Source organism: Medicago sativa, chromosome 7 (assembly GCF_051527215.1).
Source record: "Medicago sativa cultivar Bolivia chromosome 7, Bolivia_mono, whole genome shotgun sequence".
Classification (NCBI taxonomy): domain Eukaryota; kingdom Viridiplantae; phylum Streptophyta; class Magnoliopsida; order Fabales; family Fabaceae; genus Medicago; species Medicago sativa.
In genome coordinates, this window is record NC_140755.1 from 5,811,439 (window position 1) to 5,837,913 (window position 26,475).

Consider the following 26,475-nt stretch of genomic DNA (forward strand, 5'->3'; position numbering starts at 1 on the left):
TTTGGATTGAAGTTGGTTGGCAATTGGCATTATAAGAACCGAAAGTTGATCAAAAGTATACTCCCTCCGTCCTAAATTGTATGTCGCTTTAGAAGAAAAAATTTGTTCCAAATTATATGTCGCTTTACATTACCAACGAAACATTAATGTTACTTTTCCTATTATATCCTTAACTATTTATTACTCTCTCTTATTTCATTTCTTTCATTTATCTTTCCCATATCATTTATTAAGGATAATTTTGTAAAACAACTCATAATATCTCTTTTCCACACAAAATTAATTACATTTCTTAATATGTGTGAAATACTCAAAACGTCATACAATTTGAGACGGAGGGAGTATTTTTTACCATTGATCAAATGAGCTATTAAGTCCAGGAAAAAATGAGTTATTAAAAATGTTCTTTTTTTTTGCGTCTAATATAAATTTGGTCTAAAGGTATACCTTATTTTTAGTAAATTCAAATAAAATATCATATTTGTTCTTTATTATTTATTATTAACTATTTTTTTTACTAAAAATGGTTAATTAGGTCACCCTTGTGGTCGTAAACTATTTTTGAGAAATCTATGTTAGATGTACTTTCTTTTCTTGGATTGAAGGGTTTACTAGTGAAGGTACATTGTTCCTTTTATTTGGAAAACAATATTACCACGGAAGACTAGAGGTGTCAATAGAGCCCCAAATTTCAAAGCCCACTTAAAAAAGCCCCTACCAAGTCCACTAAATTAAAGCCCCCTAATTGAAAAGAATTATTTGGGGCCAAACCCACTATAAAATCTATTTATTTGTGGGCCTAATAAAGCCCCATATTATAATTTTTTTCTTACCAGTTTATTTATACAAAATAGCTTATTCGAAATAGTTTATTTATGCAAAACAACTTATTAGAATGACTTTTTAAAAACCGCTTATTCGAAACAACTTATTTATGCAAAACAGCTTATTCCGATCTCATTTTAAAAAACAACTTATTCAAAACAGCTTATTTATGCAAAACAACATATTTATGCAAAACAACTTATTCAAAACAGCTTATTTATGCAAAACAGCTTATTCGAAACAACTTATTTATACAAAACAACTTATTTGTCCAAAACAACTTATTCAAAACAACTTATTTATACAAAACAGCTTATTCCGATTTCATTTTAAAAAACAACTTATTCAAAACAACTTATTTATGCAAAACAACTTATTCAAAACAGCTTATTTATGCAAAACAACTTATTCCAAACAACTTATTTATACAAAAAAGCTTATTTGTGCAAAACAGCTTATTCAAAACAACTTATTTATACAAAACAACTTATTTGTGCAAAACAGCTTATTCAAAACAGCTTATTTATACAAAACAGCTTATTCCGATTTCATTTTAAAAAACAACTTATTCAAAACAACTTATTTGAATAAGCTGTTTTGTATAAATAAGTTGTTTTGAATAAGTTGTTTTGCACAAATAAGTTGTTTTGTATAAATAAGTTGTTTCGAATAAGCTCTTTTGCATAAATAAGCTGTTTTGAATAAGTTGTTTTTTAAAATGAAATCGGAATAAGCTGTTTTGTATAAATAAGCTGTTTTGAATAAGCTGTTTTGCACAAATAAGCTGTTTTGTATAAATAAGCTGTTTTGAATAAGCTGTTTTGCACAAATAAGCTATTTTGTATAAATAAGTTGTTTCGAATAAGCTTTTGCATAAATAAGTTGTTTTGAATAAGTTGTTTTGCATAAATATGTTGTTTTGCATAAATAAATTGTTTTGAATAAGTTGTTTTTTAAAATGAAATCGTAATAAGCTATTTTGTATAAATAATTTGTTTTGAATTAAAAAAAACTTTTAAAATAGTTTTTTTTTAAAAAAAAAAATTTTTAAAAGAAAATGTTTATAGAAATTTTGGGGCTTGGGGGCTTTTGATTTGTGGGCTTGCATGAATGTGGGCCTTTTAATCTTGTGGATTTTTAAGCCCCATTACTATATGGGTTGGGGCCAAAACTTCAAGGCCCCATGATATTGACACCTCTACGGAAGACATTATATGGTAAACAATATTAAAAAAGAACAACCATATGTAATTATTTATTTTAATATATGTAATTGATCAAATTATAACATCAAAATATTATATATCATAGATGTGTCCTGCAAATTGGTATACTAGAACAACCATATGGCTTTACTGACCTAGGTGCCTCCATAAAATAAAATAAACTTAAATAAAATTACTAACAACCCTCTTCTAAAGCATAAAATAAAATAAACTTAAATAAAATTACTAACAACCTGCATGTTCCATAATAAGTGTCTTGGATGATAAATTTAAAAAGTATAGTATGGGATGAGAAATGGAAAACCTGCATGTTCCATAACAGTAACAAGCCATTTGCTCTTACCACCTTTCTGATAGTATAGTCTTCCCAATAGAGTTGCCGCTGATTCGCCCACTAGCAGAAGTATAGCATAAATTGCTAACTTCAAATAGTGTATTATTTTCTTGTTGGTGGTCATACTTTTTAAGTTTGAAAGGAGAAATGCAATGCAAAGTGGTCCTATAAGGAAAAATTAAGTTTGAAAGGAGAAATGCAATGCAATGCAATGATGAGAGTTAAAGACGGGGCAATAATAAGAGAAAAATGCAATGCAAAGTGGTCTTATAACTATTAATGTCCTATACTACTAGTTGCAAGTTTTTTGATTTCATTCATAATAAGTGTGTACCGATAGTAAACACGTCTCTACCAGGGGCGGATCTGAGATTGAATTATTAGTGGGGCTAATTTTTTTTTTGAAGGAAGTAAGACTAAATTTTTTGGAGAAATAAATATTAATAGATAATGCACAACGTAAGTTACAAAATCTTATCTTAGAACTCGTGCGCGCGCGCGTACACACATTCACGCACACGCACGCGCGCCACACACATACATACATACATACATACATAGATATATATATATATATATATATATATATATATATATATATATATATCAAAGTTGCAAAAAAAAAAACATTGCAAGCATTATAGCTTATTGGAAGATAATCAAGTCAATTTGTTTGGAGTTCACAAGTTCGATTTTTACGAGTAAATTTATTTTTTTATGTTGTTTATATTATCATGAAAAATATTATAAAAAAAACGCAAAAGTTAAAAGTTGAACCGACAACAACCAAACACAAACAGAAACACAAATGTCGTGTCACTAGACCAAAGAATAATGTCACATTATGTTTCGAAATAGAACATATATATTATATAATTATGCTCTGTATATTTCAAAAAAAAAATTATGCTCTGTATATAAAAAATAAAAAAAAGAATGGGCTGGGCTGGTGTGGCAATAGCCACACTCAGCCTCACACAGATCCGCCCCTGGTCTCTACAATATAAGGCAGTGTGTACCACTTTAATTGATGGAAATTCCTTCTCAGTATAAGGCAGCAATAGAGCTTAGTCTATTGGGGTATGTACTATGTATTTAATGGTGTGTTTGGTGTAGAAGAGAAGTTGTGAAGAGAGAAATAGGTAAGAGAGAATATGTGAAGAGAGAAAGATGTGAGAAATAGAGTAGATTTAGAGTGGTGTTTGGTTTAAAAGAAAGAGTAGAGAAATAGAAGAGAGAGAAGTGTGTTTAATTCTTAAAAAGACAACAATATCCTTGTGTTAAAAGTTTATTTTTATTGGAATGTATTTTGTTATTTACCTTAGATTTTATTTTAATTGCACTAAATTTTTTAAATAAATTACATTAGTCTTTACTAAAAAAAAAATTACATAGTCTAAAGATAACAATTATTTAATTAAAAATTTATAGGATGATTAAATTAATCTAATTTAATTAGTGTGCAAATTTAATTTAATTGAATAAAATGTTGGAACATAAAAGACAATGACGTGTTGTCATGAGTTAGTGGCATAACTGGAAAACAGCAAAATGGTGGGCTTTCTTGGCATATCTGAAGAGAAAGGTTTTTGGGGTGGGTCCCATGCTTTAAACTTCTCTCGCTGCTATTTCTTCGCCTGCCAAACGAAAGAAATTAAGACTTTCTTCCTATAATCTGTCGTAGCTAACTCTCTCCTCTCAACTTTCTGCACAAACAAACAGGCTGTAAGAGAGAAAAATGCAATGCAAAGTGGTCCTATAACTATTAATGTCCTATACTACTAGTTGCAAGTTTTTTGATTTCATTCATAATAAGAGTTTTTTCATTCATAATAAGTGTGTACCAATTAACTAAATCACAACACTTCTCTACACTAATCCGCACATATATTCTTTTATGATGATGTTATTCATCTTCCCAAGTCTCAAAAGTACTCTTTCACTACCTTGCACCGATAAATAATTATACTATAATCAGGGCCGTCCCTATAAAACTGGAGGCTCGGCTCTCGTAGTAAAAATAGACCCCTAATAATAAAAAAAAACGCACAATTTTTTTAAGAGATTAATCTTCTATTTAAATTGAAAATAACACTCGTATAATGATTATTAGCCACCGAAATTAAAATTAGCAATTATTTTTACTAAAGGCGTGCTTGTTAATGAAAATAGATGACAAAAAATTCAAGATAAATAGTAGTTTTCTACATTCATAGATAACTTTGAAATGCATTTTAAGTTGTAATGGCCTAATAGTTGTGTATGTAATTGAGACTTTTATATTTGGTTCAAATTCACACAAATTCTCGGGAGTGAGCCTCAAGACCGATGACTCAAGTGCATTCTATTTTACTACTAAACTATTCCAATATATCTATTGATTTTTTATATTTTATTTTATATACCTAACACTTTTGAGTGCCATATTAATTTATTTATTTTGAGGCTCCTAAGATTGCGAGGCCCGGCACCGTAGCTCACCTTGCACATGCCAAGGGCCGGGCCTGACTATAATTGTGATAGGAAAGTTTTACTACTGCTATAGCTATGCTACCTAAAAAACTAAGTTGTGAAATTTCATATATTTATTTTATCAGCAAACTTCTCTCTTTATACAATAGAAGGCAGCCTCATAGGCTCCTGATACAAAAGAAAAGATGCTGCCAGCTCATAATAATCAAAATAAAAGGACATAAAGGATAAGATAAAGGACAGTAAAAAATAGGAATGAAGAATTTGACAGCTTTTATTCTCCAACGATGATAATACTCATGAGATCATTCTAGAAAGCTTTCCATTGGGCCTTGTGGACTAGGTGACATAGTCATTCAGCTTGATGGGCCTGGAGGTGATGCGTTTGGGTCTGCCCATGTGAGTGTCATTTGTATCAAATTGAGACTCTTTTCTCATAAGATAAATTGTAACTTTTAATACAAGAAAACAAAATCTATCTATCTATTTATCTTCTATATATCTTTGTATTTGAAACTTGCTTCATTATAATGCTTGGATTGTGCCTATGTGGCACATCTATAAGACAACTCCACTATGTCTTTAAAATTACTCTTATCTCTTTAAAGAATAGTAGTAATTAAGTTATTGTCAAATTCATGAGTTATAGAATATCAACAACTATGCCTCTTCAAAAAAAAGAATATCAACAACTATAACCAAATAACATAATCAATTTATGTTAAAATGAGATACCTTTTTCTACTTAATAAAACATACCTTAACATGTAAAAGATGAAGAATAAAATTCATCTTAGTCCAAAATAAAGGAAAAAATTCAAATTTTTTTTTTGAAGGAAGAAAAAAATTCAATTTTAAATGACAAGTAATTTGACATAAGTTGCCCATGGAATTCATGACGTCGGAGCATAATTGTCATACCCTGATTTTGGACCTAAAAATACTATCTCAAAATGTTTCTTGTTTCTGATAATTTGTTTCTGATTCCTGATATTTGTCAAATTGTTATTGTTTACTCTGATATTTTACTCTGTTTTCCCCTGATATTTTACTGATAACACGTAAAATGCACTATTATTTTGACTCAACTTACACATATTTTGATCTTGATTTTATAGATTTTTGCAATGTTATGTTGGTATTGTGTGTCTATTTCAGGTATTTGTCAGATAAAGGTCGTCGCACGTCAAAATGATGAAAAACGGTGAAAATAGGAGAAAAACTCAAAGTCACCAGAAAGTCAACAAAAGTCAACGTCTGGCATGACACCCGTCATAACCCATGACCAGCAGACTGTCACGACCCATGACCGGCAAACCGTCACCCCTTGTGACACCCGTCACGGCGCCGAGTTGAAAAAGTCTCCCCACGTTTAGAAGCAGTTTTTCCCACTTCTTGCATTTTCTCCACCATAAGGGACACGACCAGAAGCACCTAATTGGAGTTTTTGCCTATAAATAGATGTGGAAGAATCAGTTTAAAGATACCAAGCCTTTTAGAGAGAAATTGCGTTATTTAGAAACAGTTTATTTTTATTGTAATTTAAGCTTTCATTCAGCTACCGTACCATTTTACAATTCCAGAACTTTGTTTAATTCTGGAAAACTTCGCTCCAGATGGAGTGGACCGTTTGAAGTAACTAGAGTTAACCAATCCGGTGCAGTTGAAGTTTGGAGTGAATCCACCGGAAAGTTCATAGTAAATGGCCAGAGACTGAAGCACTACCATCCAGCAGAGAAAGTAGGACATGTCGCTACCCTAGTGATGTGCCCTCCTTAAGGGTCATGCGCTGAAAAGTCGAACTACCGACACTAAATAAAGCGCTGCGTGGGAGGCAACCCACGAGTTTTTAGTCTAAGGTATTTGTTTTTTAATTAATTTCTGTTTTCTTCTTTTTTCCATTTCTTAAAAAAAAAAAAAATGGGTGTGACGGTCAGCTGGTCACCCTCGTGACGGCCGTCATAACTTTTAAAAAAAATAAAAAAAATAAAATCTGCTGGGCCCACCATTCCTACCCCATCCACTCCTTTTAAAACTCTAACTTTCTCTCTCTTCCCCCATTAAATTAAACCACAACCGTACTCTCTCTTCTTCCCCATTCTCCTCACTTCCAACAACACAAAAACTCCATTTTCACACAAGAAAATACCTCCATTAACACCCAAAAATCAATCCTTCATCAACACCCACACACCAAAACTCGTTCCACATATCATAAACCTTCCAAAAACACATTTTAACACCAAAAATCATCACAACTTTTCCAAATCCGAAAATCCAACCCTACCCTCTAAAAATTCGAATTTCACATAGGTGTAAGGTGTTGCTCAATGATTACCGAGCCTTGTATATTTTTGGCTCAATGAGAGAGAGGGAGAGTTTGGCTGGTAAGTGAGAGCACCCTCAGGTCACACTGCCAACCAATTCAAACTAATGATATGAAGTTTACCTTGGCTTTGTTTGCGAGTTTTGAGGGGAAGGAAAGGAAAGGCTTAGGAGGGGAAGGGAAGGGAAGGGAGGGAAGGGAGAAAGGAGGGAAAACCTTCCCCTTGTTTGGGAGTTAAAAAACCAACAAGAAAAGGAAATGGAGGGCTTATGTTATAATTTTACTATTTTACCCTTTTTTTCTCTTAAAAACAATACATTGTGTTATACTTTGGAATTTATCTTGAAATTTATTCAAAACAACTTATCTCATAAAAATTAAATTATTACGATCTATTTTTCAAAAACAACTTATTTATAAAAATAAAAAAAACTTATTACGATCTCTTTTTTAAAAAACAACTTATTTATACAAAACAACGTATTACGATATCTTTTTCAAAAAACAACTTATTCAAAACAACTTATTTGTCCAAAACAACTTATTACGATCTCTTTTCAAAAAAACAACTTATTCAAAACAACTTATTTATGCAAAACAACTTATTACGACCTCTTTCTAAAACAAATTATTCAAAACAACTTATTTATCCAAAACAGCTTATTACGATCTCTTTTTTAAAAACAACTTATTTAAAACAGCTTATTTATACAAATCAGCTTAATACTATCTCTTTTTCAAAAACAACTTATTCAAAACAGCTTATTTATACAAAACTGCTTAATACGATCTCTTTTTCAAAAACAACTTATTCAAAACAGCTTATTTATCCAAAACAGCTTATTACAACCTCTTTTCAAAAAACAGCTTATTCAAAACAGCTTATTTATGCAAAACAGCTTATTACCACGTCTTTTTCAAAAATAGCTTATTCAAAACAGCTTATTTATCCAAAACAGCTTATTACAACCTCTTTTCAAAAAACAGCTTATTCAAAACAGCTTATTTATGAAAATCAGCTTTTTAACGACCTCTTTGAAGAAAGAGATCGTAATATGCTGTTTTGCATAAATAAGTTGTTTTGAATAAGCTGCTTTTGAAAAAGACGTGGTAATAAGCTGTTTTGCATAAATAAGTTGTTTTCAATAAGCTGTTTTTCGAAAAGAGGTCGTAATAAGCTGTTTTGGATAAATAAGTTGTTTTGAATAAGTTGTTTTTTGAAAAGAGGTCGTAATAAGCTATTTCGGATAAATAAGTTGTTTTGAATAAGCTGATTTTGAAAAAGACGTGGTAATAAGTTGTTTTGTATAAATAAGTTGTTTTGAATAAGTTGTTTTTGAAAAAGAGATCGTAATAAGCTGTTTTGCATAAATAAGCTGTTTTTTGAAAAGAAGTCATAATAAGTTGTTTTGGATAAATAAGCTGTTTTGAATAAGTTGTTTTTGAAAAAGAGATTGTAATAAGCTGTTTTGGATGAATAAGTTGTTTTCAATAAGTTGTTTTTGAAAAAGAGGTCGTAATAAGCTGTTTTTGATGAATAAGCTGTTTTGAATAAGCTGATTTTGAAAAAGAGGTCGTTAAAAGCTAATTTGCATAAATAAGTTGTTTTTGATAAATAAGTTGTTTAGAAAAAGCTGTTTTTAAAAAAGATCGTAATAATTAGGTTATATCTAATATTGTCAATTTGAATTATTATGAGGGCAAAATTGTCAATTTGTATGCTTAACCCCCCAAAACCCCCCAATTTGGGGGAACTTTAAAATTGAACAAATGAAGCCCTTCTAAACCCCCCAAAACCTTTCCCTTGTTTTTTAAAACTCGCAAACAAGGGTTTACCTCTCCATAAGCCTTTCCTTTCCCTCCCTTCCCCTCCAAAACCCAACTCGCTTTATCGATTGAAGAAGAATTTTCTCTCCAAACTTGAATGCTTCCTAACTCTTTAATTACGTCTACAGCTCCATACATACCTAAATTAATAAAAATGTAACGTTTATAGGGTTGTCATCTTTTCAATATCATCCTTTAATTGAATCAAAGACTATCTAGAGCCGATAAGATGTCTTATTTTTCTATGCTTTGCTTTGCTAGTCTAGTATCCTTTGGCAACTCGATAACATTTGTATTCCTTACGTCTAAAGTCTCTAGGTTCTGGAGCATGACAATGGATTTTGGGACATCAGCTACTCTTGCATGCCTGAAGTTTAAATAATTCAAGTGGATCAAATAATGGAGAAGATTCATAATCAAGAACCTTCAACAACTTGTATTTTGTAAGGATTTCCCTCACAAAGTCTACGTTTGATTCCTTAGTTGTAAAAACAAGTAATGACCGAACATGGGAGGTTTCAATACGCGCCATGAAATCAGAAGCAGTTGTTATTGATATAGGTGCCGACTTATTCTACTTAAGGATGATTGTCCATCTTCACTAATATGATTGCAAAAATTTAAATCCTCAAATTTTTCAAGGATCAAATCGTGTAGTAGATCATGAACGCGACAACTTTTAGCTTTACCATCGACTCCATACTTGCACCAAGCTTTTATGGATCAACTCTGTTAAATATCCTTCTACTACTTCTTCCAAAGTTTTCCCCCTTTTCTCCTTCACAAACCGTTCAGCTATCCGCTGTCGAATCACTCTCTTTGATTTAACTTCATAATCTTATGGATATATTCTAAAATACGAAAAGCATGACTTGAGATAGTTAGGCATATCATCATAACTTAAACCTAAAATTTCTTTCATCCGAATTAAATGTGTATCTTTCTTTAGTTCTAAACTTAGATTTTCACCAAGTCTCTGCCACTCAAACACATTTTTCTCTCTTGTAGACTAAAGACCGCCAACGGAAACAAATGCTAGTGGTAAACCTTAGCCATTTTTTTGACAATTTCATAAGCTATATTAATAAGTTCTTTTGGAGAACACCCACTATAGTCAAATCTGAACACCCACCATAAAATGTACACTCCAAACATCATCAAACACAACAACGTACGTCTTTTGCTGCAAGTAGTTTCTCACTTCATAAGTCAATGACACTCGATCCATTTGAAAAATATAGTTACGAGCACTTTTTCGATGAAAGATACATCCATGATCCTGAGGCTTCTGCCCCACCTGGATCAAATAGTCATCAACGATATTTTCTATACGAAAAACTACTTCACCCGTGTTTTAACTCCTTCACTAGTGATGTTTCCTTCAGCTGATTCGGCTCTTTTATCAGCATCCTTAAGGAATTCTTGAATTCTTTCCAGTTCATCTTTAATGTCTGCAAATTCCTTGTGAATACCCTTAACAGCTTGGGTTCTTCCCTTAATAGTGGAAGTAGTTTGTTAACAACCAAAGACACCGCCATTTTCGCCATGAGTCAAGCTCCGATTATTGATGTTTTGCTATATGAAAACTACACGATTTGTTTTCCGCAATTTCTATCATGAAGAAGTGACTAAGGCAAATGCACTACATGTGAATCAGTAAAGCATGAAGTAACAAGGAAATAAGGCAACTTCTATCATGAAGAAAGGAAAAAGGAAACTTATATCATGATTTGTTTTGCGGACTTCTATCATTAAGTAACAAGGGAATTTGATTTTTTGAACTAAATTTCCTCTCATTCAAACTGATCAATGAGCATCATCTTCCTCATCATGATAATTTAGAATCCAAACTGAACAAAAGTACTTTGGATTTTAAAATTCGAGCACCCCTTTTACATGTTTGGACCGTCTTAGGCCAAAAAATCATGGGGAAATATTATGATATCGAGTCATTCGAATTTTATTATCCAAACACCCAATTTACATGTTTTGAATCCCTCTTATGATAAAAAAAAAATATGGAAAAAAATGTGAAAATTAATTTTTGACATAAGAGTGGTACGATGCATGTAAAATGGGTGTTCGGATCCTAAAATCTAAATGTGTAAAAAAAATAATTGTTTTTTTGTTCGGATCCTAGAATCCAAAAGTGTTAAAATGATCATGGCTAAAGATAGTAAATAAACATGACTAATTATTTTCTCTTCGTAAAATACAGGAAAACACGTATCATGTATAGGATTCTAAAATCTGAAAATTATAGAACGAACAATTTCAGATTTTCTAGGAGACGAGAGAGGAAGAATTGTACAAAATTGTGAACTTGGTGGGCTTAAAACAGGCCTATAGAATAGATATATGTGAATATGGGGTTACTATTTTCCACCAAATTTTTGCTCATCCATCTCCTTTTTTATTTTATTTTTCCATTTTAGTCCCATAAATCTAAAGAGACTAGAATGATATAGGATTCGATTAAAGATAGAATTTAAGTAGGAAATGATTGGATTGACCAGAAGACTAAAATATCTTGAAGACTAAAATATATTTTCTTCTGTTATATGGTTAAATATTACCACTTGAATTTAATTATTTATTGGAGTATCTGAAAAATTAGGTAGCCAAAGCTACCGTATAATTGACTCGGAGGTTAATCACAATTGTGTCTAACACATTAAAGTATGAAAGGATCAGATTGAAATGAAAATAAGAAGTGGTGTCTCTAGGGTTAGGGCTTAGTGAACAAGGTTACAATATTTTTGCTTTTGTGTTAGGTTTGTCTTGAGATTTGACTCTCACATAGCTCAGTCAATACTTCAGTATAATAAAGGGAAACGAATCCGGATTCTTTGTGTCAATGTTCTACTTTTGATAACTCTATATCTCTCTTAACCGATTCTTTTATTTCATCTAAATAATTTATGTTAATAATCAATGTCTCTCTTGAATAAACTATAGCATTCAAATAGCTAAGGTAGATAATGGGTTGAACTAAAAGTTTAAAAGGTTTAAGGTCAATTTCTAACAAGGAGAAAATACTAACATAAAAACTAGCCGACTAACATTTTTCATTCAAAAAAGTAAATATAGATAATGTAATTCCAAACAATAGAGAAAAGCTACTAATTCCTAATTGAAACGCTAAATTTGAGCGTCGCTTTGGTTTTTACTCGATTTGGATTGGTGAGTTGTAAACTTAATTGTTTTGATATTTGAAAGATAGAAAACAAGGTACGTGGGCTGGAAGAGAGAGACAAGCTTATAGTATAAATATAATCTGAAATTAAATGTCCTCTAAAACACGTTAAAATACCTTCAAAAATCCTCTACTTTTTTGGAGTTTATAATCTAAATACAGCACACAAGAAAAAGAAAAAAAAAACGTGGAAAAAGAAATAGCCTAATATTTTCCACCCAATTTTTGGTATTCACCTTTTTCATTGTCTTCTTTCTTCCTTTTGAAGTTAACCCCAAACATATGCTATGTTGGGTTGAGTTAGTTGCCATGAATTATAAAACTTTATGTTTCTTTTCTTTATCATTAAAGTCTTTTTTAAAAGGTTCATTATTAAAGTTTTAGAGCGAGTTAATAATATTTGTATTTGAACTCCACCTAATGTACAGATTTTTAATTTGTTTTTATTTTTCAAAGTTATTGTGTCTTCTAAAAACATCCACAATAAAAACATCTATTTTGAATACTTAAATGAATCATACGTCTATAAATTACTCGGTATATCTCTTTCCATCGCATCAACTATCAATCATATCTATTACATAATTTTCTCTATTGTTATGAAACATGACATCCATAAAAGAAATAAGAGAAAACTCAAAGAATATTTATATTGATGATAAAAGTAAATATTACAATGATAAAAAAATACATTCTAATAAGGTGGTTATAACTATATATACTACAATATAACTAATGCTAACTTGTAACTATCCTATATCTCAATATCCATTTCTTTCCCTCTCACGATGTTAAATAAAGGTGTAAATATCTACAAAACTCATTTGTGTAATGCACACGCATTCCACCACGCCGATTTTTTGAGTCAACAACTAGTGTGGCGGTGCATTAATTTAACAAAACTCAAATTCATCTAGCTAGCCCACACATAACGTCAAAAAAAAAATCTAGCCCACACATATCTGCACTTTTTCTCAATAATATTGGGATATAGCACTAGCAGTGTCCTATTCCTTCAATGCCCCTTCAAACTTAATGATAAAAAGCCAAACGTGACAGAAAAAAAGTCCTCTAAATGGAATTGCTGCCACTTGTTGTTGTAAAATAAGAGCAAATATTTTATGGACACAACCATAATAAAAAAATATTTGAACACGTATACATAAAATGAAATAATTAAAACACAATAATTTTATTTTATTTTAATTTTTTTATTTTATATAAGTGTATCTAAATATTTGTTATTTGAAGTTGTAACAATAACAAATTAAGTAATAGTATTTGAATAATAAAAAATTGAGAATTTTTAAGATAATGATCTCTCATACTCTCATTATATTTTTATTCTTTCTAATCTTTATTACTTTGTTACAAAAACAAATTGAATTTCTCTAAAAATTGTCAACGTTTAGTTCTTCAAATATCATTAGTCAATTTTTTTTTTTTTTGAATAATATCAATTGTCAACGTTTAGTTCTTCAAATATCATTAGTCAATTTTTTTTTTTTTTTGAATAATATCATTAGTCAATAGATTTGCTTGTAGAAGAGAATAGAGATGTATATCTTTTTGGCCGACATTAATTTGCTGCAGGGTGGCAGTGTACAATTTACTAATTTATGATGTGGTGGGTGACTTCTATTGTCGCATCAATTAATAAAAACAATATATTAAATAAACATCTTATATTTTAGTTTTTTTTTTTTGAAGGAGTCTTATATTTTAGGTTAACAAGCATATTTTTAAGTCGTTTATAAACTTTACAATTTAGTCTTTGTACCAATTTGTTATTGTCTACAAGTTATCTAAACTAGTTACTCTTTGTCCCTTATTAGGACTAAAAACATATAATTCTTAACTTTTTATTTAAGCATGTATTTTAATGAGCATTATACTTTTTCAAATAATTAAGATAACTTGATGAAAGTTACGAAGTCAAACTTTCCTAGTAGTAACCAAAAAAATGCATCACATGTGGGAGAAAATAAATCAAATAGATCTCCATGATGTTAGATGCACCAGGTACACAGATATGAAGCAACTTGGTGGTACTGTTGTTAAAAACAAAAAACCTGGTAGTACATAAAGTGGGACCATGATTGCTCCAATCAAATTTTGACACATTCAAAGCAACAATAATCCTTAAATCGAGATTGAAAGGTCTACATCTCATACTCAATATTTTTATTTGAAATTAAAATCTAGATTGTTTGATCTCGATCAAATTACCACAGTCGTCTTGAATACCTGAAAAACTTGAATGTCGTTAATCCGATTTGCATAAAGGGACGAAAACCGAGAATCGTTAGAACTCTTTTCACAAAAGTAGTAAAAAATATATATTTTTACTACTTTTTTTAGTACTAGAATTCTAACATTTAGTAAGTGCTAAAATAGCGTAAGGATAACACATTCCTTCCAATCACAAAATGCTGTGTATTCAATCTACTGCTAGATCTTAGATCTGAGTTTTAGTCGAAAAAAGGTTGGCGTCTACACCAACCACTAAGCTGCATTTAAGTGAAGTGTTTGCGTAGGACCACTCACTACCCCATGTAAAGAAAAGAAAGGCTTCATCAGAAAAATCCCAACCAAAGTCCACACATAACCAAAGTGAAGTTCAACTACCAGATTAAATGAAGATCAAGTCATAACAAAAGTTACAAAACATTCATGAAGATAAAAGTCATGTAAATGTTAATACTAACAACAACAAAATTGGCAGTTATACAAAATTACAGTCTCTTCAGTATTGTCCCAAACAGACAGTTCGATCGGTAAACTGAAGGACGGTTAATGAGCACTAACCACGCACCAGTTTAATAACAGAAAAACATACAGCCTCTTCACTACTAGATAATTTTATTTTTGTTGTTTTGACTCAACAGTGTTATCTTTGTCAGAAGAAATTTCCGGTACTGAAATTTGGGACGAATACTTTTTAATTCTCAAAGAAATAAGTACACTAGATAAAATACCAACTATGGGGAAAAAGTAAGACCAAAATTGAGATTTCTTAGAGCCAGAGGCTGTAGCAACAGCTGCACCAGCAAGACTTCCTATAGATGTATTCTGTAAGATCATGGGGATGCATCCGACAATGGTAGGAAGAAGAAAATCCAAAAAGAACCTAACTTCAGTAGCAGCTAAGGTATAGTTAATGATATAGGATGGCACAGGCGAGAACCGAGCAAGAAGAACAAACTTCCAACCATCTCGCTCAACTCCATTTGCAAGGATTTTAAAATATTTGTTCCTTCTAGCCCAGTCCATTGCTGAGGTTGAATTCCTGAATACTAACCTGAAGAACTCAAAATGACATAAATTCAGATCAGATCAGGGAAGATAAAAAGAGGATGAATTACATATAGAACATCCAGAGGACAATACATTATCAACATATGGCTTTCCTTGTTAGTTGTTACTAATAAAGCACTGTCAAAGATCTGGACACGACAGTGATAAATATTTGAGAAAATGGATAAATTGGATGTAATAATATGTGTCGGTGTCCGACATGCCTTAAATGTGAAGTGTCGGTGCTACAGGATAAATTGGATGTAATAATATGTGTCGGTGTCCGACATGCCTTTAAAGTGAAATGTTGGTGGCTCGGTGCTACATATTGTTACTATTAGACTAGACATGTTAAGCTAGAATAGTCTTCACACAACTGCCTCATTCATTCATCCTATAAACTACCACTTATAATTCATACAATGACAGTTTGTTTTAGCTGTCCAAAGTAAAGTCAAAGAAGCAATAACTTAAACTGGCAATGGCTTTTCTTGAATTTCTATTCCAGTGAAGCTATAAAGGGCATGGACTCAACATGCTTAAAGGCCAACTTGAATCAGACAATATATAATTCTTCCCTTTCCCAATGATATAATTCGGTATAGCTAAATATGTTAAGGAAACTTATTTACTTCTTTTGAAGTAACTCATGTAAGAAATCCCAACTATGGATGAGAAACCAAGAGGATACATTTTTATAAATAGATTTGTAATGTATGAGCATGTAACATAAAAAAAAAAAAAAAAATTCAATAATTGAGATCATTTTTTTGCTCTTCTAAAATAAAAAATCACAGGAGTCAAAAACAAAAAGAATACACAATAGTTTGAGTGTAATATCAGCAATAAGGACTTTGATTTTTGACATATGACCTTCAACCAACTTATCAAATTTTTCAACAAAATTTTAAGGCAAATTGAACATAATTACAAAAATCAAAATTGAACAAAACAAAGCAGTCAACATCAGATATTTGATTAACAGTTCCTAAATTTAAACATGTTTATTTATGAAATCAACTGTATGCAAGAAAAGCATTAATTATTCCGTAAAATGAAGATGCAAAACTTTACAAATTCCTATTCTATCAATTTTAACTCATTTACAGACAAGAAAAAGTGCTATTGAGATGCGAAGTAAAAAAGTAACCAGAAAAGAAAGACCAAAGAAAGAATATAACTTCCGTATACAAAACAAAAATAAGCACAAAAGTCAGCAAACCAGCACCCTTCATTACCATAGAATATTTGCACAGAAAAAGGTTCCAAAGCCTAGCATAACAAAAAAAAACAAATATAATAAAAACCTAATGTTCCCAGCAGTCCTTTCACAGAGACAATATTAGGAAATCAAAATTCCAATTCTGTTTGCATGATTGATCATGATAGACAAGATTGGTGACTCAAAACAGAAGAAAAATTCTTATTCCCTCTGCTTCCTCTGGTACAGCCGTACAGGAGAAGCCAGTAACTTTCATCTCAAATTATTCCAACCAATCATTTGATTACAAAGATTGAGGTGAATAACTTGAAAATTTGAAATGAAAATTAAAAAAAGTTGAAAACTGCAGCAGTAGATTAAAAACCCTGCTTTTAATATAAGCTTCACGTTTGATTCCAACAAAGAAACCACAAAATTTCTGATGGCCTATAAATCGACATACAAAAGAACTTTTTAGACTTCCTTAATGATATAAACATGTATGCAACTGTTTGAAAAAACTTATAAAACTATTTTTCAGTTTATTTAGTAAGCTCTCTCATATAGATTACGGATACAGCTTATGTAAAGCTTACTCTCCATCCCCCAATTAGTTGAGTATGACTCATAGTCATTAATATTAATAATAGGTCAAACCCTAGAGCGGAGCAAGTGGAGCTAAAAGTAGGCAGACGGTTCGGCGGTAAACTTATAATTTGAACCGCAGTATTTAAACGCAACTTGTACTGTGTAACCCCAAGCATTACATAATAGTACACTCAGTAGCCAATCTATTGACGGAGACGTAAGCATAATTGGTTAACTCTGTAATCAATCGTTGTGTTCTTATGTGTTTATTTATCGATTTACTTTAGAGCCAGCTTTGCTGTTCTAACACTATTCAACTCTAATCCACCTCAAATTCTTTGTATTTTTTTAAAGTGAAAATAAACAGTAAGAACACATCCAAACACAAATAGTTTATTAAGTTAAAGAGCTTGGTTAGCTATCAATTAAACTGTTTGCCAAACACCCCTAAACCTGCTAAATCCTAACTTCCTATCACAATTTAATGAATTAATTATTGATTTGATTAAGACAAAACTATCAAATAAAACTCTTGGTATCATCAAAGAGTTCAATGAAAATGCACTCTCATTATAAATTAGTTTTCATCATATCATAAACTCACTTTATAACAACAAATTGTAAAAAACATACAAAATACTATATTCCCGTTGAACATCAGTGTAAAACTAACTAATTTACACTGATTGTTGCTTTTTTCATCATCATTCATCACAACTCATAAGAGTTAAAAATATAATGAATTAATTATTACTTTAATTAAGACAAATTAACAACTAAAATGCTAGGTATCATCAAAGAGTTCAATGAGAATTCACAATCAGCACAAATTATTTTTAACTCAACATCCAATTAGAAGTCATCATTATCGAAAGCTCACTTTATATATAACCACAATTTAAAAAACTACAAAAATACTAGAACCTCATTGGACATCACTATAAAACTAATTGAGTTTAATTTTTAATAATACACTTTGAGCGTAAACCGTTTTACACTGTCAACAGATCACAAGCATACAGATCTCTTACTTTAGAAGTAGTTATACAATCTATCCAAACACAATTAGTTTATTTAATTTATGAGCTACGTTAGTTATCAACTAAACCATTTACCAAACACCATCAATTGATCCTTACTTCCTAAAACAACATAATAAATTAATAGTTGATTTAATAATTAAGGCAAATTGACAACTAAAACACTAGGTATCATCAAAGGGTTCAATCAGAATAAACAATCAGCACAAATTAGTTTCACTCCAGTATCCAATTAGAATTCATCATATCATAAACTCACTTTATGATAAATTAAATCCAAACTAATTTACATCCAATTAGACCTCATCATTCACATCATAAGCTCACTTCATAAACCACAACATAACAAATAACTACAAAATACTAGATTCTCGTTAAACTAATCCACACCTATTATTCCTTTTTCTCATCGACAAAAAATTCACATCATCACAAGATTTGAAACAATAAAGAAATACGATAAATTTAGTGTATGTTTGGTTCCACTTTTGAAAAAACAAAAATTGATTCTAGAGGTCTAGAGTTGATTTTGACATATTTGCATGTTCTCCGATAGAATTGATTCTGCCTCCATAATTGATTAAACTTAAACCTAATATTTGTAGCTTTCGACTCTAAACGCCATATTTAACTCAAATTTATTCTTCAACTCACTTGCATAAATGCATCCAAACATAAATCACTTCACGTTTAACCAAAATCAAATTTACAAAATCAATTCATTCAATATCAATTTTCATACAGCAAAACCAAACACACATTTAATAATATAACCAGCTAGATGTCTATTTAGTAAGACATAAAATTGACCTTATGGCTTATAGCATTCTATAAGCTAGTATGATTAAAAAAGACTCGTTTGATAATTGACATTTTTACACAAGCTTATAACTTATTTTCATGAGCTTATAGAGGTTTTTGATAAGTTAATTCAAGTAGTTTATAGTTTATCACTTTTTATCTCCATTTTACCCCTACAAACTTAATTGAAAACAAAAATTAATTAAATGCACATTTTTTCTATCATTTCATATTTATAAGCTACTTCAACTGTTAATGTTACCAAACACTATCCGCTATAAGTTAGCTTATAAGTCATCCACTATAAACTATCTTATCAGTTATCCGCTACTTTTTTTACCAAAAACTAATCACAACTACCTTAACCAAAATTATTCAACTAATTCTAAGTTTCTAACAAGAGAGGTAACCTTAGCGCAACTGGTAAAGATGTTGTCATGTGACTGTAAGGTCACGGGTTTAAGTCCTGGAAATGGCCTCTTGTGTAAAAACAGGGTAAGGCTGCGTACAATACACCAAATGGTGGGACCCCTTCCCGGACCCTGTGTATGCGGGAGCTTCAGTGCACTAGCATCAACAACACTTCTAATGGAAGGCGTGTCACACATGATTAACGATCAATTAATTCATTTCTTTTTCACATTTTTATCGGTGTCGACGTGTTCGTGTCTGTGTCGGTGCTTCATAGCTCAAACATAACATCTCTAACAATAAATTAACATGAGATCTGAAAAATCATATGTTACCTGCCAATGGAGAAAGATAAGGAAGCAGCGAGGATCTTAGCAGAGAAAACACAAAGAACAGAAGCAAACCAACCAAAGAGAAGAGAAGCACCAGTTTCAAGAAAAATAGCAGAAGGTAAACAAAGAGCAATTGAAATTGTATGAATAGCGATGTAAAGTGGAATCGCCCAAATTCCTAGTTTATCAGATAAATCTCTCATCCATTTCATCAATGATTCTTTATCGATTCCGACTCCGATTCCGATTGCTTCTCCGCCATATGATCGGAGTAGTAAGGCGGATATTGCTATTAACACCGCTGTTTTCCACCACCACCCCGCCATTATGTTATTGATTTAATTCAGCGTTGAAGATTTTAGGATAACGATCTGCTATTATATTCATACAAAGACCGTTTTTGTTGACTATACTCTTTTAATATAATTAATTAAACTATAAATTAAGTATATGATGTAGTAAAACATATTCAAAATAAAATGTATACAAATAGGATATTGTAAAAAAAAAAAATCAAATAAGTATATAAACACGAGTAAATAGCAAAAAATAAAAACTTCTAAATTGTAAATTCTTGTAATACCCTTTAAATTAGAGAAAAATCAACAACTCTTATAAAATTGTTAGATCGGTCTGTCTCGTTCGTTAGTCAATACGATATGATCGTTGACTATATGTGTGACACTGTCATATGGTCTAAAATGTTAATTTTTCAAAATAACAATGAAATATATGTGAAATCTGACGGAAAAAAAAATAGTCATGTAAAAAACATATTTTACTCTTGTAATTTAAAATTCTTCCTATTTTTGTCCTTATATTTTCCATTGTAGATATAAAGTCAAGAAAAGTAATCTAAAAGTTGAATTTTTTATGATTTTTTTTTAAGACATATTTAGGATGTTAAAAAATGGTTTTCCAAAGAAAATTAGAATTTTTTTGACAATTGGCAAATTAATTATGAATTTTTAGAGCAACAAAAATAACGGAAACTTTGACTTATAAATCGAATTTTTTGTAGTGACATCTATAAAAATATATAGAAACGATATACAAAGTTTTATAACATTCTGAATAAGCCTCAGTTTATTTTTATTTTTGAACATAAACATGCAAAATTACAATTTTGTTCCAAATATGCATATACTCCACGGGTCAAAATTTGTTCCCTAATTTTGTTAGCATATTTATAACATCATAAGAATCTCTGCCACAGATTTTTTAGTTAAGAACATAAAAAAATACGCATTTATAAGTCAAGAAACAAAAGTACGTACTCTTAAGCATATTTATTCTGTTCACCTAATTCATTTAACACAACAACGACATTCATTGAGGTCCTTATTATTAGCAAGAGAGTATACCAAAAGAATTACTTTTTAGCATACAACATCACTATTTCTTTACCAAATCACATCACAACATGGTCGCTCTCATATCTAGACAATCTCGCACTTGACTAGATGATGAAGAGGCTACGAGGCCGTTTTGATACGATACATCTTAAATATCAGCTAATTTTACTACTTTTTTGTCTTAGGACACGAATGTATATTTGGTTTTGTAACAAGTTTTACATTACAACTAAAGTACTCGCCCTCATTTGATATGGTTTAATTATTTTTATTCTTAAGTCTTACGGAGGAATCAATCAAAAGTTTGTTAGGGGTTTTGCGATGAGTCGGGGATATATATACATTCAGGAATAAGAACAATAATCCATATCTCGTGACAGCGATGAAGAATAAAATGAAACTGATTGTTACTAACAATTAAGCATCATTGAGGGAAGTATTTAGAATCCAAGAAACACAAGAAATTTGTGTAATCTACTATCCAAGAATGGTCAATTTTTGTTTAAATTTCAAATTGTGAACATGATTTATTTGTTGCGTATATTTGAGCATGGAGGGAATGTGTCTCTAGTTTGAACTTGGTATTTAAACACAATCTTTTAAAATTAAATGTGTATTTTATTACTTTTCTTGGTGTGCCAGAGTATCGAAAAGTATCGAAACTAGGACATCAAAGTTATAGAGTAGATTTTGAACTAAGTGATCTAAGGATAATCATTTGTATATTTCATGTATTTTATTACTTTTTTTGGTGTGCCAGAGTATCGAAACTAGGACATCAAAGTTATAGAGTAGATTTTGAACTAAGTGATCTAAGGATAATCATTTGTATATTTCATCATCTGGTCCTTGCTATGATAAAAAAAAATTACCTTTTACGTTCATTGAATAATCGATGTGTGAACGTGTATACACACCATATTGGTTATTCAATTAACTTAAAAAGTAAAAAAAATAATAATAATAATTGATAGGAAAAACCCAAGTTCCACAAGACTCTTGATAAAAGCTTATAAAGAGGAGACACTTCTCTTTTTACAAGTCGATTTTTTAATGATGATTTAGACCCAAATTTCAACGAGGCCTAAAATACTTATTTACTAGTTTGTATCTAAAATTGCAAACGTCGATCGTTGTGGTGTTTTTTCATTCTTCTATTGACTTGTTTTATTAGAATGTATGAGTGAAGGGTTAAGTGCCTCAATGACCTTCCTATATATTAGAAAGCAACAACGAGAAAAATTAATAAAAAGAGCAATTATATTTTTGAACACTTTTATTTTTTGTACACTCTTTTAATATTTTATTTTCTTTTTATCACTCTTTTCATATTACATCAATCTATTATATGAATTCAAAAAAATCAATCTATTATATATATGAGAAATGATATTTGTACAACCACTTTTTGACAACCTTTAGACAACTTTCTCTCTCATACTCACATTCTATTCTTACTCTCTCTCTTTCTTTTTCTCTCTCCATTGTTTTTGACCAATGAAAAGAGAGAAAAATGAGGTTGTCATAGAAGTTGTTAGCAAATGGTTGTTCTAATATCATTGCTCTATATATATATATATATATATATATATATATATATATATATATATATATATATATAGGGGTTTGCTACAATAGACCCACTCATTTTCATGAAGGTCTATTTTAGCAAGATGCACCTTTTCTGTTTGGACAAAAAGACCCCTTACTTTATGTTAGAGAAAGACAAGATTAAAGGGACACAATTGTAATTGACATTCACATGTTTATTTTTTATTTCTAAATTCCCTACTTTTTGGTCCACTAATTCTCTTTCCTATGTCTATTGGCCACTGCTCTTCACTATCTTCTTTTCACGTTTTGTTCTTGTTCCATGAAACCTGCAACCATTTTTTTTGTTAACAAAATAAAAATAAAAAAACAGAAGAAGAAGTTGTCTGAAATAAGAAAAAAGAGAGCGGTGGAATGACTGTCTCGCAGAGAAAGATAAAAGATGGGTTATGAACTTATGAGACAGAAAAATCAAGGAAGATCTGCAAGTTAAAAACGAGAGAAGGATAGAGGGATGGCTACCGAAGAGGTTGATGGCGGTAACGCAAATTCGGAGATATAAAGAGGCAAGCAAGATGAGAGAAAAGAACCGGAGAAGGTGGTCGTGCGCGGTGGTCTTTGTGATGTGGGCGGCGACAGAAATTGTGCAGCACGGTTAAGATGTGGAAACTAACTAAAATTAATTAGGAAAGAGAATTAGTGGACCCAAAAAGTAGTGAATTTAGAAATAAAAAATAAACACGAATGTCAATTACAATTGTGTCCCTTTAATCTTGTCTTTCTCTAACATAAAGTAAGGGGTCTTTTTGTCCAAACAGAAAAGGTGCATCTTGCTAAAATAGACCTTCATGAAAATGAGTGGGTCTATTGTAGCAAACCCCATATATATATATATATATATATATATATATATATATATATATATATATATATATATATATATATATATATATATATATATATATCATCGGTATCTTTGTTTATTTTTCTCTCTAACGATAGATTAATTTTAAGGAGACGGTTGTGTGTTCGAGAGGAGGATATGTTACAGGAATGTGTCACATTACTTCGCAGTGTTTTTTGCAGTTTAATGTTACAGATTCCTGGATGTGGCAGCTTGATCCTTGTGCAGGCTACACGGTTCGTGGTGCATACCAGCTTTTAACCTCTCAGGACACATCGCTGGTTGATCACACGACGAATTTGATTTGGCATAAACAAGTTGGATCCTCTGAAAGTTTCAATTTTTGCTTGGAGGTTATTGCGGGATCAGTTGCCTACACGGTCGAACTTGTGGGATTGCGGCATTATCATGGATGGTGAGGCGGGTTGTTTGGCGGGTTGTGATCAATTGGAGAATTCTCAGCATTTATTCTTATCTTACGACTTTTATGGCTCATTATGGCATGCGGCGCGGTCCTGGCTTGGTGTGTCCAGACCGGATCCTCACAGCATCTCAGATCATTTGTATCAGTTTACTCATTCGGCGGGCGGTTTGCATGCAAGGCGCTCATTTTTGCAGCTAGTTTGACTACTCTGTGCTTCGACTATATGGGAAATTATCGCAGTAACATTAACTTTGTTTTCGGATGTACTTCGAGGTGGTCAAACCTCTTGTTTTGTTTGGACATTGACTAATTGCTTCGGTAACATTGACAAGTTGTAATTATTAGAAGTCTTATATGTAACACCTTGTGCTTGGTATTAATATATACCATTGATTGCTCAAAAAAAAGTTTCTAAAAATTGATAAAAATGACATATACATATACAAAAATGTCAACAGGACGGGAGCGATAAGTACTCTCCTACTCCCAATTCTCAACCTCCAAATTTACACCATGTTTCCATCATCATCTCACTTTAGAGATTTTCTCCCTCATCCTTCTCTATGTAGATCCACAGGAACTTCATAGTCCATCAAAAAGAATGAATAATCAACTAAAATTCAATAAATTTGGAATAAAATATAGAATACTAGATAACAAAAACTCAAATTCAAATTTGTGTTAATAACATTTGTATAGTTTTTCCAGATTACTCATTAATTTTTAACTTAATAAAAATAATACAATTTTTTTTATTAATATAGTTATAATACATACATTATTTTCCTTTTTCTAAAGAAGTTATAACACAAACATGAATATATGTTTTAACCGGTTTATTGGGGACGAGTACTCCACGTGATGGAGGGTGTGATCCCCATCTGAACGTGTTAATATTTTTTTCCTTCCTTTTTTTAAACCAAATATCATCTACGCGCAAATGTAACGATTAATATCGAATAGAACCACAATGAATGAAAAAACTTCTTTGTCAAAAAATTTAACACCATTACAATTTTAGAACTTAATTTCAACTCAAAGTCTTTGTTAAAGAAAAATCTCCTTAAGAAACCTGAAAGAGATCTCATCCAAGTGTTATCGAGTAATGCGTTAACGTGTTTGAGGGAACTTTTCTTGTCAACATGAACTCGTGGAATAAAAAATCACGCTCATGTGGCCCCCATGCATGGGTCTATGCATGGATCTGATCCCATGAACATTCTCACATACGGGTGAAAATTGACATCTCCAGGATCTATTATATATTGAAATGTTTATCTTGTTGCTGTTATTGAACTTTTTTTTAAGGTCGGTATTGAATTGTTTAAACATTGTTGAAATTATACACTTTTAATAATGACTAAATAACCAACTAAATGTGTAATGGATCTCATTTACCGACTTAAACATTTCTGAATGACATGAACACATAAAAAATGTCCATATAAATTACTGACTAATAAGCTTTTAAAAATTTGAAGGTCACAACTCAAACTTAGCATAAAGTTTCTAAAATTTAGTTTAAAACATAAAGGGTGTTAAATAGAAGGAAATTAGCATGATCAAATTTGCTTAAATTTTTAAAACGCAAAACTTAATTTCTAACGAAAATCTTTGAAGGATCAAAATCATCTTTTACTTTAAGTGACTAAAGTCAAGTGTAATCAATACAAAATAAAACCGACTCTTGTATGTCAAGATGTAAGTGAATTTGAAATAGATTTGCTATCTTAATTTCACCCCGACATAACAAGCGAGGGATGTGGTGATTAGATATATCCTTGAGAAAATCTATTCTCACTCCTTAGGTTTTTTTTTTCTTTCTTTAATGATCAAATTGTTTGATTTTAGTCAATATAGGTTGGTCTAGTTCATATGAAGTAGACTCATACACCGGAGAGACCTAACTTCAACCCTCGCTGATGAAAAATCTATAAATATCTCTGTAAGTATTTTTTGAGTCTTGAGGTTTACTATAGTCCTAGTGTCGGTGTGTCCCGAGATCCACTCAACTACACTTTCATTATTAATATTATAGAAAAAGATTGGTTTGATTTTCAAATTAAATTTGACCTGATTTGATCTTCTTTAATTTATTTTGGCTTGGATTTGAATAACTTTTTGATTTTGATTAAGGTCTATAATATTTGGTTTATATTATTTTTAAAGATTTTTTTATGACTTAAAAAATAAAATAAAAACTTATGTAAAACAAAGTAGACAATAATTAATCAACATTAATTACTTTGGTCTGAGTGAACTGAACCCGAATCATTTGAGCAATATCTTGGGTGTTGTTGAACATGCACAAATAAATTACTCTCGCACGTGCATAAGTCTATTTTTTATTGTTGGACCAATAAAC

The 26,475-nt window shown here is 31.0% G+C and overlaps 1 protein-coding gene across 1 annotated transcript; it reads right to left on the minus strand.

The window, feature by feature from the left end:
- Positions 1–14,811: 14,811 nt before the first annotated feature.
- LOC146903777 (SNARE associated Golgi protein family) lies at positions 14,812–20,227 on the minus strand. Its single transcript, XM_085723374.1, has 2 exons — positions 19,880–20,227; positions 14,812–15,507 (listed from the first exon to the last, which is right to left on the minus strand). The coding sequence occupies exons 1-2, from the start codon at positions 20,200–20,202 to the stop codon at positions 15,069–15,071; spliced, it is 762 nt and encodes a 253-aa protein (XP_085579500.1). The 5' UTR covers positions 20,203–20,227; the 3' UTR covers positions 14,812–15,068.
- Between the last annotated feature and the right edge of the window lie 6,248 nt (positions 20,228–26,475).

Coding starts and splice junctions, on each gene's coding strand:
- LOC146903777 (XM_085723374.1), bottom strand. CDS start 20,202: ATGGCGGGGTGGTGGTGGAAAACAGCGGTGTTAATAGCAATATCCGCC. Junction 15,508..19,879: donor TTATCTTTCTCCATTGGCAG/GTAACATATGAT, acceptor TGAGTTCTTCAG/GTTAGTATTCAGGAATTCAA.